Source organism: Plasmodium malariae, assembly GCF_900090045.1.
Source record: "Plasmodium malariae genome assembly, chromosome: 2".
NCBI classification, from domain to species: domain Eukaryota; phylum Apicomplexa; class Aconoidasida; order Haemosporida; family Plasmodiidae; genus Plasmodium; species Plasmodium malariae.
Window position 1 is genome coordinate 370,082 of NC_041776.1, and position 13,958 is coordinate 384,039.

Genomic DNA, 13,958 nt, shown 5'->3' on the forward strand with positions numbered 1-13,958 from the left:
TCCCTTCCTTTTTTTTTCTCTTCCTTTTTTTTATTTTTTTTTTTTACTTCCCTTCCTTTTTTTTTCCTTTACTGACTTTTTTCCCCATCGAATAGTTGTAACACGTTCCGTGCAAGGTTAGAATTCATCTTGTTTGTGAATAAAATAGTAATGAAATTTTCTTTTGAATTAGTTAATACTTAGTGGTGCGCCATTTGAACATTTGTTGGTGTGGTCAAATAGCAAAGCAGTGAAACGGTATGAATGTCTCTTTTATTTAGCTTCATTTTACGTTATCTTGTTTTGCTGCTCATTCCGCACTGTTCCCCCTTTTATACACATTTTCCAAATTGGTATTCATTATCTTAGAAGGCACAAAAAGAGCTCAGCAAACTTATTTGTTTGCTAATGGTTTAAATGGCAAGGAGAAAAAGAAAGAGGAAAATGTAAACGAAGTAAAGTATCATAAAGTAAAATAAAAACAAGTAAAATACAGAAAAAAGAAAAAATGCAGTTAGCCAATTTTGACAGCAAAAAGAACGAGTTTAATTACGAGTATGATATTACCAAGAAAATTGTCTCGAAGATATTAAATAAGCTGAACAAGGAACAGGGAATATCGTCTGGCACCAAAGATTACAACAGGTTATACGATTGCACTCTTTACATTAAGACCTTATTTATTTTTCATTCATTTATTCATATATTCATAAGTTCATATATTCATAAGTTCATATATTCATAACTTCATATATTCATAACTTCATATATTCATAAGTTCATATATTCATAACTTCATATATTCATAACTTCATATATTCATAAGTTCATATATTCATAAGTTCATATATTCATAACTTCATATATTCATAACTTCATATAGTCATAAGTTCATATAGTCATAAGTTCATATAGTCATAAATTGTTTTATATGCGTATTTTTTTTTTTTTTTTGTTTTGACTCCCATCGTCGTGGTGATTTTAACCTGTATGTTCAAACATAAATGCTCATCAAAAAAGAAATAGAAAAAAAAAAAAAAAATATATCAAAATAAAACAAAATGTAGCAAAATAGAACAAATTAGGACAAATTAGAACGAAGTAGCTAATACCACAAATAGCACAACACAGTCGGTCTAAAAAACTTGTCTGAAAAAACAATCACTACATAGGGGTTAATAAATTCCCTTTTCTTTCCTCATTGATCAGTTGTACATGTGATTCTTGAATTGAGCGAATAAAAAAAAAAAAAAAAAAAAAAAAAAATATTACTTCATTATGCCAAAAAAAAAAAAATAGAGATATAAAAAGCCGAAAAAAAAGCATTTTGCATTTGTCACTATCTTTTTCTTATTCATATACTTATTCATATTCTGTTTTCTTCCATTTTTAGGAGTAAAATTGTGAAATATTTCTTCGAAGCTGAATTGCTATTTAAATATCATGATATGAACAAGTCAGGCGAATTAGACATCAAACTGTTTCCACAAATGGCTAGACAATTAAAACAAATTTATGATATACGAGATATAAAAAAATTCGAAAAAGAAATGCAGTTCAAGAAAATAAATAAGATGAGTTTACCAATGTTTTTAACCTTATTAAAAAGAAGACTATTCAAAACTATTGATGAAAATGAAACATTCCAAAAATATTTCCATGTCTTAGATATGGATAAAAAAAACAAAATTGATGTTAATAAATTAAAGTCTTTTTTAAGTTTAATTGGAGATAAGGTAAGTGCGGAAAATTTTGATTTTTTTTTTAAATATAACATTACAAATAATGATAAGTTAAAAGAAGAAGATATTATAATGGATGATAAAAATAATCCAACAGAAATTTCCGCTGATGCGTATAGAGATATGTTAACTTATTATAAGTACCTGTAGCATTTTCTCTGATCCACATAGACACCTATACCAGTAAAAGTATTAATGCGCATAGCAAGATCTTTTATGGTATGATAATATGCACAAAAAAAAAGTGTACAACGCCAATTCTCAAAAAAAATTAGAAGATCAGTATAAAAAAAAAAAAAATTAAATATACAATATAAAAAAATATAAAATGAATTTTTTTTTCTGTGTTTTTGTCTTTGTTTTTTTTTTCCTTTATATTGTTGTTAAATTATTCTCACAATTAAATACACACTTGTGTGTAACAATATGGCTTATGGGAGCTTCTAATTTTTTTTTTTTTTTTTTTTTTTATTTAAAAAAACACTGATAAGAGCTTCCAACATTAATCAGAAATAAGTAGACGTGAGTAACTTCTTTCTCCTCCTTATTTCTTTTCTCATTTACTTAATGTACATATAAATATACGAATATATACACATGTAAATATAAGAGAATATATACCTACATTCGCGATACCTTCAATTATTTACACCGTTGAGTGAGAAAAACGTCTTAGCGCAAACCTACCATTTTGATCTTGTCAAATGAGTTAACTTTTTGGCGCCCTTAAAATTTATGCAAATAAAAGGGTATACGTGAAAACGGGCACATATGCACCTTTTTTATGTATATATAAATATTTATATGTACATAATTATATATATATGTATGCATACATAAGTGTGTACATACGTATTCGTGTACATACGTATGCGTGTACATACATGTGTTAAACGGCCGAAATGTGAGATCTGTTTTTGCCTCTGCATCGACGCTTAAGCACAAAAAGGGATATCATCCCGTTCGCAAGACCAATGGGGAAATGATAAAATTTTTAAATGAAATGAGTAGAATTTGGCTATAATGCAAGTGGCACTACAACTTTTGATATTTTTTTTTTGATTTTTTAAAAATTACATTAACTGATCATCATTTTAGCTTGTACAATTTCTCCTATGGGGAAAAATAAGAAAAACAAAATAGGACAAAGAAAAAAAAAAAAAAAAAAAAAGTAATGAAATAACGAAAATTTGGCAGGATAAAATGATGAAATGTACTCGCCAGCGAATTCGACGTTTAAAAAAAAAAAAAAAATAGTGCATTTTTCAGTTTGCTCTTAATTTGCTTTTAATTCGTGTTTGTGTTTAATTTTATCGTTTTTTTTCTTTTTTTTCTTTTTTTTCTTTTTTTCCTTTTTTTTTCTTTTTTTTCTTTTTTTCCTTTTTTTTTCTTTTCTTTTTTCTTTTTATTTCATCCATCATTTCTTGCTTTTTCTCTTCCTTTTTCTCTTCCTTTTTTCCTTCCTTTTTTCTTAAGTTTTCATAGTTATTTCGCTTTCAATAAAATGATAAACCTTCCAATGAATTCTTTTTCTTGTAACTTAATTTTTAGCCTAAAATATGCAGTGTTGATGAAGCCTTAAAATGAATGTATAGCAGTTCTTTGTGTACTTTTTGGCAGAAACAGTCATATTTTCCTACATATATACGCATATATATATATATATATATATATATATATATGTATAATACATATACAAATGCATGTGCACACATACTTGTACGCACATTTACCCACGTATACCTATGCATACGCTCATACGTATATGTACATACTTATTATACATTTGTATACGTACGCTCCGTGTGTGTACAAATAACAGTGCTTAAATTACACACACGCACAGTAATCTAAAGTCGAAAGGAGAGTTTTCCTTGGTTCACTAAAATAGAGAATTTTATATATTCATTTGCTTAGTTATTCGCTTACGTATTTAAATATATATTTAAATACAAATATATATTTAAATACAAATATATATTTAAATATTTATTTTATTATTTATTTTGTTTAATTTTATTTTATTTTTATTTTTATTTTTTTTTCTGTCATGCATTATACGCTGAGCGTTTATGAACTATGTGCAATTAACTACTTAACATTGTAAATTTTTTTTTTTTTTTTTTTTTTTTAAACATTCAATTGGGAGGAAGCCGGTTTGCACGTTATCCCTCCATTAATCATTCCATTTCGTAGTCCATTTTGTCATCTGTATTATCGTCCTTTTTATTATATATTTCTCCCCCTTTTCTTTAGCTTTTCCTGAATGTTTATAAACAGCGTAGGAGAATGTCTCATCAGCATAACGTATTATACAGATAGATAAAATATAAAATAAAAAAATAGCAGCATATATACGATAGGGGAAAAAATTGATAAATTCCATTTCATTTCGTGTATAAGTTAAAAGCGCTCTAGGGATTACACATAATAAGGCTGAACGTGAAGCTCAAGTGCTTGTCATATGTATTCTCATATGTATACATATATGTATATATATATATATATATATGCATAGTTATAAGTGTATATGCAGGTACATGCATATTTAGATAAACCGTTACGTACACGTGGCTGTACACACACATATATCGATTTGTTTGTCCCCCGTTTGGCCTCATCGAATAATAATTTAAATGTAGCTTAAGGTGAAAGACGCAACATGAGTGAAGTACCCATGTGCTTGTTTATTGCCTGCTCAACGAGAGATAACACAAGTCGAGAGTACATATACACGATTTTAAAAAATAGGTTATTAGGTAGTCATGTATGTATAGATACGAATATATTAGATGTTCCAACGAATTTAAAATTTTGTTCATTTGATGATTTATTAAAATGTGCAGATGATTTACAAAAATACGATACATATACATATGGTTGTTTGAAAAAAATAGAAAAAATCGCAAAAGAATATGATGAAAATATAGAATTAAAAATAATTTATCAACGTCAACATATTAATATTGATCAATATATTAGAAGATTTAGTTGGGATGATGCAAAGTACCCAAGGAATAGATCCCTTACAGATACAATTGATATTATGATAAATAATATAACAAAATTATCAGATGAAATTCAAATAAAGTCTAGTATGCTTAATGATCTAAAGGAAAAAAAAAAAAAAGAAGTACCAACAAATAGTGTAAATAATTTTTTTTTAAGAAATTTAAATGAAATATTAACACCACAAACTGTGAGCCAATCTGATTTTATTGAAACAGAATATTTAACAACTCTTATTGCATATATTCCGAAAAATTTAGAAGATGAATGGTTAAATAATTATGAGAAATTTTCAGACTATGTTGTTCCAAGGTCTACTGAGCAATTTAAAAATTTAATAGACAAAGATGGAAATACATTATGGAAAGTTTACGTTTTTAAAAAATTTGCAGAAAATTTTAAAGAAGCAGCTAAAGGAAAAAAATTTATTGTCAAATCTTTTAAGTATGACGAAAAACATTATAATGATATTATGGAATCAAGAACAAAAGTAGAAGCAGAAATTATAAGACAAGAATCATTTTTAAGAAGAATGTGTTTAGCTGCTTTTTCTGATATATTTATTGCCTTTATTCATATTAACATTTTAAGAGTATTCTGTGAATCAGTCCTTAGGTTTGGTGTACCCCCAAATTTTGCATCCTTTAGTATTAGAATAAACGGGGAGAGTAAAGAAAAAAAAGTTCGAAAAAAATTATATGATATATTTTCTAGCACCGATTCAATAGGCAAAAACTACATCAAGAGATCCGATGATAACGATGAAGAGATTTATCCCTATGTTTCCGTCTCGTTTAAGATTTGAATCTTTGCCTTTCCCCGCGCACCGGAAAAGAATTAGCAGCAAACTAGCGGTAGATTAGAGCTAGATTAACGGAAGATTAGCTGCGAGATGAAGAAAAAGATTATGAACAAGTCAGAATTTGTGATGAGGACTGAGCAGATACTTCAACACGCATCAATGCAGTCACTCCTCCACATTAACAAAAACGAATACAGGAAGAGAAACTAAAATGTTGAGATACTCAAATGCTAGATGTAGGTTAGAGGTATCCCGAGATTAAGGAAAAAATGAGTAAACGTGCCGTTATATCGTAAGAAGCTGTACAATCGTAGTTATTTATCATTTATTATTTATCATTTATTATTTATTTTTTATAATTTATTTTTTATTGTTTTTTTCTTTTTTTTTTTTTGCTAAAGAGTAACAATAGCGGATTAACTTTTGAAAGAAATATAGAAGCAGATGTATAACTGTTGGTAAGCTTTTAACTTTAGTTAAGAATGTTTTTTGATATAAAGAAATGTAAGATCTCTACGGCAGTCTGCTCGGAGGGGATGAAGCAACAACTCATCTAGTTTTCTGCAAATGAGGGTGAACACAGTATGAGTTGTGTATAAACACATAAACGTACACATGCACATGTACATGCACGTGTGTTTGTACCGTGCTTCTCGCCCATTGTCTTTTACAGAAATACAAGAAATGCTGCAGAAATATCCTTAATTTAAATGCATATTTTTATGTTTTAATATATTTTTTGTTTTTTCTTAATTATGCACCTTTTAATGCCATTCGTGAGGGCGTATGCGTGTATATGTACAGCTGTGTACAGGTATATACACTAGTTTAGATATATAAATGTATGCGTATGTATATGGGCATGTGCATGTATTTTGTGCATATATATACTTATGCGCGTTCACTTTTTGTAAAAAGTGTTCCATGCATGCCACATTCACGCATAATATTATTAATACTGGAACTGTTTCATTTTTATATGTAAATTATTTTTACAAAAATAGTAATATTTTGTGTAATAATCATTGTAAGTTTTAAAAATTTTTTTTTTTTTTTTTACTCTTTTCAATGGGATTATTTCTTTCTTTCGCTAATTCGCTCATTCGCTCATTCGTCCATTCGTTCATTCGCTCATTCGTCCATTCATTCATTCGCTCATTCGTTCATTCGTTCATTCGCTCATTCGTTCATTCGTTCATTCGCTCATTCGTTCATTCGTTCATTCGTTCATTCGCTCATTCGTTCATTCGTCCATTCATTCTTTTTTTTTTTTTTCTTCTCTTCCCCTATGAGAATTATTTTTCATTATTTTCCTCAAAAAAAGTTATGCACAATTCATAAAAAAAATAACAAAACGAAATGCAGTGAAATGAAAGGAAATAAAAGCAAATTAAATGAAGAAAAATACAATAAAATAAAGTAAAACGAGATAGAATAAAATATAATGAGATAGAATAAAATATAATTAAGATAGAACAAAATATAATGAGATAGAATAAAATATAATGAGATAGAATAAAATAAAAGTAGATAAATTAAAGAGAAATGTGGGCATAAACAAAACGAAGCGCCACTCATTTTTACCAAAATTGTAATATTTGGTTCTCATATTTTTTAAATTACACCTGAGGTGTGAAAGTACTATGTGTAGATATTTGCTCTTAGTATTAAGAAGCAAAAATTTACTTTAAAAATGCATAGTGTGTTTTCAAAGAATAGGTAAAAGAACACTTTGTTTTATTTTATTTTATTTTATTTATTATTTTTATTTTTTTTTATTATTTTTATTTTTTTTTTATTATTTTTATTTATCATGTAAGTAGTAACACTAGTAAAAAAATAAAAAAAAAAAAAAAAAAAAAAAAAAAAAAAAAAAAAAAAAAAAAACGAAAAAAAAAAGAAAAAAAACGAAATAGGATTGTAAGAACAGATATCTACTCATTTTAGTAATTCATCATACTTCCTTAATGTGTTGTAGTAACTCCTTTTTTTTTAAGAAGGACACAAAACATTAATTACACATATAATATGCAAGCTTGCATACAATGTACAACAACATTTATCGCGTAGCCTTTTATATACTTTAAATATATCTTCTTAAAATAAGGCGGTGGTAAATGATTTTATGTTATGTGTTGAGGAACAATACGAGCATACCTATTTTTATATCAGAATAAAGCAGAGAGGATAAAATAAATATTGACAAAAATATATCAGCAGAAATAATTAACAAAAGATCCAGCATGTAACCACTCAGGGAAATGTTTTCTCTTCAGTTAGATCGTAGCTAGATAAAAAAAAAAAAAAAAAAAAAAAGTTATCAAATGTTTGAAAACTTATCACACTATTTGAAAACTGCACAAATGATTAGAAAAATGCTTAGGCAACCAGAGGAAGCACTGACAAACCAAACCATATAAGTGCATTTCCAATCCCACTTCTTTCGCTATCACTTATCACATTACGTTCAAGGCTATACGCGTGTAACTCTCCCGTATACACACATAACTAAATATACACACAATTACACGCACAGCTGCACACATACACACAATAACGATAGTGCCCGAGCGAGAATGAGCAATTCGTCTCCACCCGATGTGCTGGCAAGGTACTATGCGGAAGAGGAGAACAAGGGGTATCTCCGAATGCACTACTTTAAAAAAATTGACATGGAAAAAATGGAAAAAGATTTGCAAAAGTTGAACAAAGTTTTTCAAAATGATGATATATTCCTAGATATTTATATAAATGAAAAGGAAAAAAATAATTTCGACTTTTTCCTGAATAACATGATAGGAGGTATGAGTGATATAAATTATTTAGAGAAATGGTCCAACATAGAATTAAGTAATATATATAATTACATATTATATGATAACAAATATTGTAGTGATGTCGTAAGTAACAAAAAAGGTTATTTAATATTAAAATTAAAATATACTAATGAAAACAAAATAATTACTTCATATTTTAAAATGAACTGTAGAAATGTAAAATGGGAAAATGAAAAAAAAGTATGGCATATACCATTATTTTATATCTTTGAAATGTGTAAGCTCACAATATATTTGGGCGGAATGGTCAGTGATACTGTTCTTTACTATTTATGTAAACTGTTTAACCATTTTTCAAGCATTAAACATGTTACTAATGTGAAAATGAACGAACTAAGTACTAAGGATATAAAGGATGATAGGAAATCGGACAAGCAACAGCAAACGATGAAAGGAAATTTGACGCTACTGAATGATAATGCCGCTAAAGTGGAGAAACAAGATGAAGGGGGAAGCAAGACGAAGCTGGGCAAGGAAGATGAACTTGAAGAAAAAAAAAAAAAAAAAAAAAATTTAGAAATCGGTACAGAGGATAATCCGGGTGAACAGCGTAACGGGAGCAGCACTGATGAGGCTCATCACAGGGGTAATACCAACAACGATAGAGGCAATACCAACAATGATAGAGGCAATGACAACAACGATAGAGGCAATGATAACAACGATAGAGGCAATGATAACAACGATAGAGACAATACCAACAACGATAGAGACAATACCAACAACGATAGAGACAATACCAACAATGATAGAGGCAATGATAACAACGATAGAGGCAATGATAACAACGATAGAGGCAATGATAACAACGATAGAGGCAATGATAACAACGATAGAGGCAATGATAACAACGATAGAGGCAATACAAACAAGGATGACGGCCATGGTGGAGCATATACCAGTAGCAACAATGTCGAGCGGGCGTACAACCTCGAAGTATTCGTCAAGGAAAACAAAGGCGCGTTTATTGAATACATAGATAAGGTAAAAATGGTCCAGATGGAGCATATCATTATAAATAACAGTGTGAAAGATAACTCGATGCACATAAAGATTGTGCCATATGTTGAAGATGTAGTAAAAAAAATAAAAGAAATTAATCTGTTTCAGTGGAATAAGACAGAGAATATTTGGATAGTGAAAAAAACAAATTTTAAAAATTTTTATATAAATGTAATAAAGCACTTTGATTTTAAAATATGCTCATACTATGACTACTACAAAATGGTAAGACAAAAACTTCTTGAGGAGAATGTAAAGTTAAGCAGATACAATGTTAACATGAGTAATAGTATTAACAGCAGTGGAATGACAAATATTGAGCATACAAATAAAAAAAAAATTATGAAAAGGAAAAAGGACATGATGAATGAAATAAGACAAAGTGAAAAATATTGTAAACATAGAATGTGTTATGAAAATACTGATTCTTCCTACTCAGATGAGTTATCACACAATGTTGATTCAAGTTATTATGAAGGAAGAGAACAAGTAAATAAAATCAAATTAATAGGTGCAGCGAATAATTATTATAAAGATATTATATACAACAAATTAAATAAGGTAAAAAATTTGAGACCTCCTAATTATACTTATGATCCTAAGGGTTTGATAACAAAAAATGGAGCAGGAACTAAAGGAATTGAAATTTTTGACATGCCTAGTGATATTAACGAATGGAATAAGATAAGCTTTTGTATAGTACCAAATGAAAAACAATATATTGACTTATATGATCCAAAAATATTATGTAGCTTAGTTAGTGATGTTTATTTACTTAAAGAAACAGCTATAGATATAATTTTAAAAAGGTATAATAAATGGCCAGAATATAGTGATGTGTTTTGGAATTCTATATGTGCTGAATACGAATTTGTTGTTTGTAATAAAAATTTTAATACCAGACAGAAATTAGCTCATGATAGATTATTTAATAAACAATTTTTTTATATATTTAACATGGAGAGTGTAAAACAATCAAATTATTATGATGCTTTATTTTTGTGCAAAACGTTAATTACTCTAGGAGAAGGAAAATTAGTAAGTAACCCTTTGGAAGCAGAGTACATCATCATATCGAATTGCAATGATCACAGTGCTATTAATTTTTATAATTCTCTACAGGAAGGGGAAGAAGAAAAAGTGAAAGAAAAAGAAAAGAAAAAAAAAAAAAAAAAACTTCCCCTATTTGTTACTCCCAATTTTATTTATGACTGCATTTTGAACTATTCCATATCCTATCCTTCTAAAAGCAAAAACCACTTTTCTTTTGTGTAAAAAAGGTTTTAATCGTGTTTCCCAACGTGTGTGTGTGTGCAAAGAAAATCGTAATGTGGACATAATGTTCTGCGTTGCACTCTTTTTGTGAATACCCACCCCGGAGCGTGTAATATACATATAGTATAAGGACACGTTAACGTGTATATTGATATATTTTTATGAAACTTTTGCTTTAAATGGGGGAAACAGGTATGGCTTTGTTTCACTGAGGCTTAGCTGCACGTTTGTATAATTTTTTTTTTTTTTTATGTAGTTGCACTCTTGTTGCTCTTCCCCATGGGGGGTAGGGGTTAAATAATCATTTGTCACTTGGAAAAAACAATAACTGTTAAGTCGTGCTGTGCAACCATTCACAATTAGAACACTCTATTTTTTTTTTTTTTTAAATGCCCAAAAGATGATAGCTCATATATTACATTTTACAAAAAAAAAAAAAAGAATAAAAAAATAAATTGAGCACTGTGCAAAAATATATGAACAGGTAAGGTTTTTTTTTGAATTTTTTTTTTTTTTTTTGTAAAGCTTATATTTTTTTGGCTAGCTAATTCAGGCTCGTACACATTACAAAAAAAAAAAAAAAAAAAAAAAATGTAGAAAAAAATGTAGAAAAAACATTTAGCTAAACATTAAATATAGATATTAATTGCGGAAATTAAAGAGACATACCGGGAATAATCAATTATAATTTTGTAAGAGCAAAAAGGTGGTACTTGTAATGTACTTGATATGCGAATTTTTCGTTAGGCGGAGTGCACATACGCAGGAAGGCGGCATCCTTCCCCTTAGGGTGTAATAATAAATAAAATAAAAAATAAACCATAATTATAACGGCAACTACAGCCGTAACTACAGCAACAACTACAGCCGCAACTACAACTAGCTCTACCAGTACAATATGCCGCTTTCAATGGATCTCAGAATTTCCCTGCAGCATGCGATTTCGTCTTCATAACTGAAGGAGTAGAGTTTTATTAAACAATCATCCTTTTCCATGTGTTTTATTAAAAGACGCTTTTTATATGTGCTGTTTGAAAAACACATTTCTTCCAAAAAAGATATATTGCCCATTTGAGAACATTTAGCATTTATTTGATTTTTTAAATTATTAATTATGTATAGTTTATTCCTTTCTACATATTCATAACGTTTATGTGCCTCTTTTTTTTCCCCTTTTTCATAGGTATTATTATTTAGCTTGTTATTACTTTCATTTGGGTTTGAAATTTTGTTTTGTCTTTTTCTTTCAGCATGTGTATTAATACAGTCCTTAGATAATCCTGCATTAGGTACACTTGGCATACCTGCCACGCTTGTGGTATTTTGACATTTCTGATGAGCATAATATAGTTGGTTTTGCTTCGAACACGGGTTTATTCCTTTTCCTTTGCACTTTTCTAAGGCAGAATATTTTTCTTGTTCCCTTCCCTGTTCCTGAACGAATGTTTCGTCCCTTTTCTCTGATGGTACATCATTTACTAGACTTAAATTGAAAAAATTGGACTTGGCAATTTTATTTTTCCCTTTTAAAATCAAATATATTTCTCTAGAAGCATATGCATCAATGGCAGCATAGAGTATTTGTTCTTCCTTTAGATGACCACTTAACCAATTGGACAATCTGAAATATTTGTTCAGGTATTTTTTTAAGTATATTTTTACTAAAGATTGCAAAGATGGGGGGTATATAAAATTCTCTATAGAATAGTTATATAAATCGAACACATTTTTTATTTCAATATTGCACGATAGAAACATATCTTTATCGTTTTTAATATCATGACATACCTTTATAATTTTGTTGTTTTCCAAAATATCTTTAACGGATGTCGGTATTCTTCCGTTTAACTTATTAATATTAAAAACAAAGCACACATCCTTCGAGCTTAGTTGAATTAGGCATAGCCTTTTACCCTCTGCGCCCGCACTTGGTGCTGCAGCGATCTTACTATCATTTTTAATACTGCCTCTGCCATTACCACCATCACCGCTACACCTTTTGCCGCTTCTACCCCCCTTAACGTTCGTTTTTTGTCCCAAGATATCACTCAGCACGGAGGATATACTAGATCTTCTATCATTCAAACTTTTTTCCCTATAATTTTCAAAAAATGAATTACTTGTTCGCTCTTTTGTTCTTTTATTTAATATATTATCACTACTAAGTAGTACCTTTGTACCACCTAGAATTCCCTTACTATTACGTAAATTATTATTTAGCAAAAAGTGTTTTCCCCTTTGAAAATTGTTCGAAAGTTTTTTACTCACATCAATGACGTATTCCGTATCAAACCCAATGATATCAGTTTTGAAATATTTTAAAATATTCTTTTCATACTTGGTAATATTCTCTTCATTGACATAAATAATAATGCCTGAGTAATTTAACTGATTCAAGGAAGGGACTTGATGTCCTTGTAGTAAATCTCCTGAACAAGTCATAAACAAGCTTTTAAAGCTGCTTCGCATTTTCTTCTAGCACAAAATTGTTGCCTTGTTTTAAAGGGGAGAAGACGGAAACATTACGCTGGAGTGGTCAGTAACGTGTGTCGATTAGATATATATACGTACACATGTACGTATGTGCATATGTATGTAAGAATGATCGCATATATGTATGTACGTACGTATGTTTGCACGTATGTATATATTTATATATGCATATGGTATCCACTAATTAACATATGAATGCTGCAGTCGCTTGTGTAGGAAACTAACGACGAAAGAAAAACCTGCGTTGCATACACTCACCAGAACGTATCGCTTTGCTGAAGGAACAATAAGGGATCAAGCAAAAGCATAGCGAAATTTTTAGTAAAACACGAATGTTCTATGGAAAACTTTGTGCACATATTGAACAGAGTATATTTAATATTTCTATATTTTTATTTTTTTTCACTTTTCCATTTCTTTATTTTTTCACTTTTCCATTTCTTTATTTTTTCACTTTAAAATTTTTTTACATTTTTATTTTATTATTTTATTTTATTATTTTTCTCTTTGGTTTCGCCTTCCTTTTTTACGTTTCTAATATTCTATCTTCCGTTTATTTATGAGAAAGTGGGAAAAGGAAAATAGATGAAAAAAAGCGTAAAAATATTTGCCAGATATAGCCATGAACATGCATGCGTAAAGTTGTTCAAACGATTCTTGAGCTGCATTTTGATGGTTATCTGGACATGGAGGACATAAAGAAGCAATGCAAAGAAAGATACAAAAAGGGGTATAACTTGTTAGTACCATTCATGTAGTGTGAGCTGCTGCTGCGTCATTTTCAACGAAACATTCTATTGCAAGGGAATAGCATTTGTA

The 13,958-nt window shown here is 29.1% G+C and overlaps 4 protein-coding genes across 4 annotated transcripts; 3 read left to right on the forward strand and 1 right to left on the reverse strand.

Moving 5' to 3' along the window:
• Positions 1-487: 487 nt before the first annotated feature.
• On the forward strand, positions 488-1,871 carry PmUG01_02017500 (conserved Plasmodium protein, unknown function; the record flags this gene model as incomplete). The annotated part of the gene is made up of 2 exons (XM_029008649.1): positions 488-624; positions 1,373-1,871. 2 exons carry the CDS (start codon positions 488-490, stop codon positions 1,869-1,871), a joined length of 636 nt encoding a protein of 211 aa, XP_028860188.1.
• Positions 1,872-4,383: 2,512 nt separating this feature from the next.
• On the forward strand, positions 4,384-5,535 carry PmUG01_02017600 (V-type proton ATPase subunit C, putative; the record flags this gene model as incomplete). Its single annotated transcript, XM_029008650.1, has 1 exon — positions 4,384-5,535. One exon carries the CDS (start codon positions 4,384-4,386, stop codon positions 5,533-5,535), a length of 1,152 nt encoding a protein of 383 aa, XP_028860189.1.
• A 2,573-nt stretch (positions 5,536-8,108) lies between these two features.
• On the forward strand, positions 8,109-10,646 carry PmUG01_02017700 (conserved Plasmodium protein, unknown function; the record flags this gene model as incomplete). Its single annotated transcript, XM_029008651.1, has 1 exon — positions 8,109-10,646. One exon carries the CDS (start codon positions 8,109-8,111, stop codon positions 10,644-10,646), a length of 2,538 nt encoding a protein of 845 aa, XP_028860190.1.
• Positions 10,647-11,531: 885 nt separating this feature from the next.
• Positions 11,532-13,115, reverse strand: PmUG01_02017800 (DNA binding protein, putative; the record flags this gene model as incomplete). The annotated part of the gene is made up of 1 exon (XM_029008653.1): positions 11,532-13,115. One exon carries the CDS (start codon positions 13,113-13,115, stop codon positions 11,532-11,534), a length of 1,584 nt encoding a protein of 527 aa, XP_028860191.1.
• Positions 13,116-13,958: the final 843 nt, after the last annotated feature.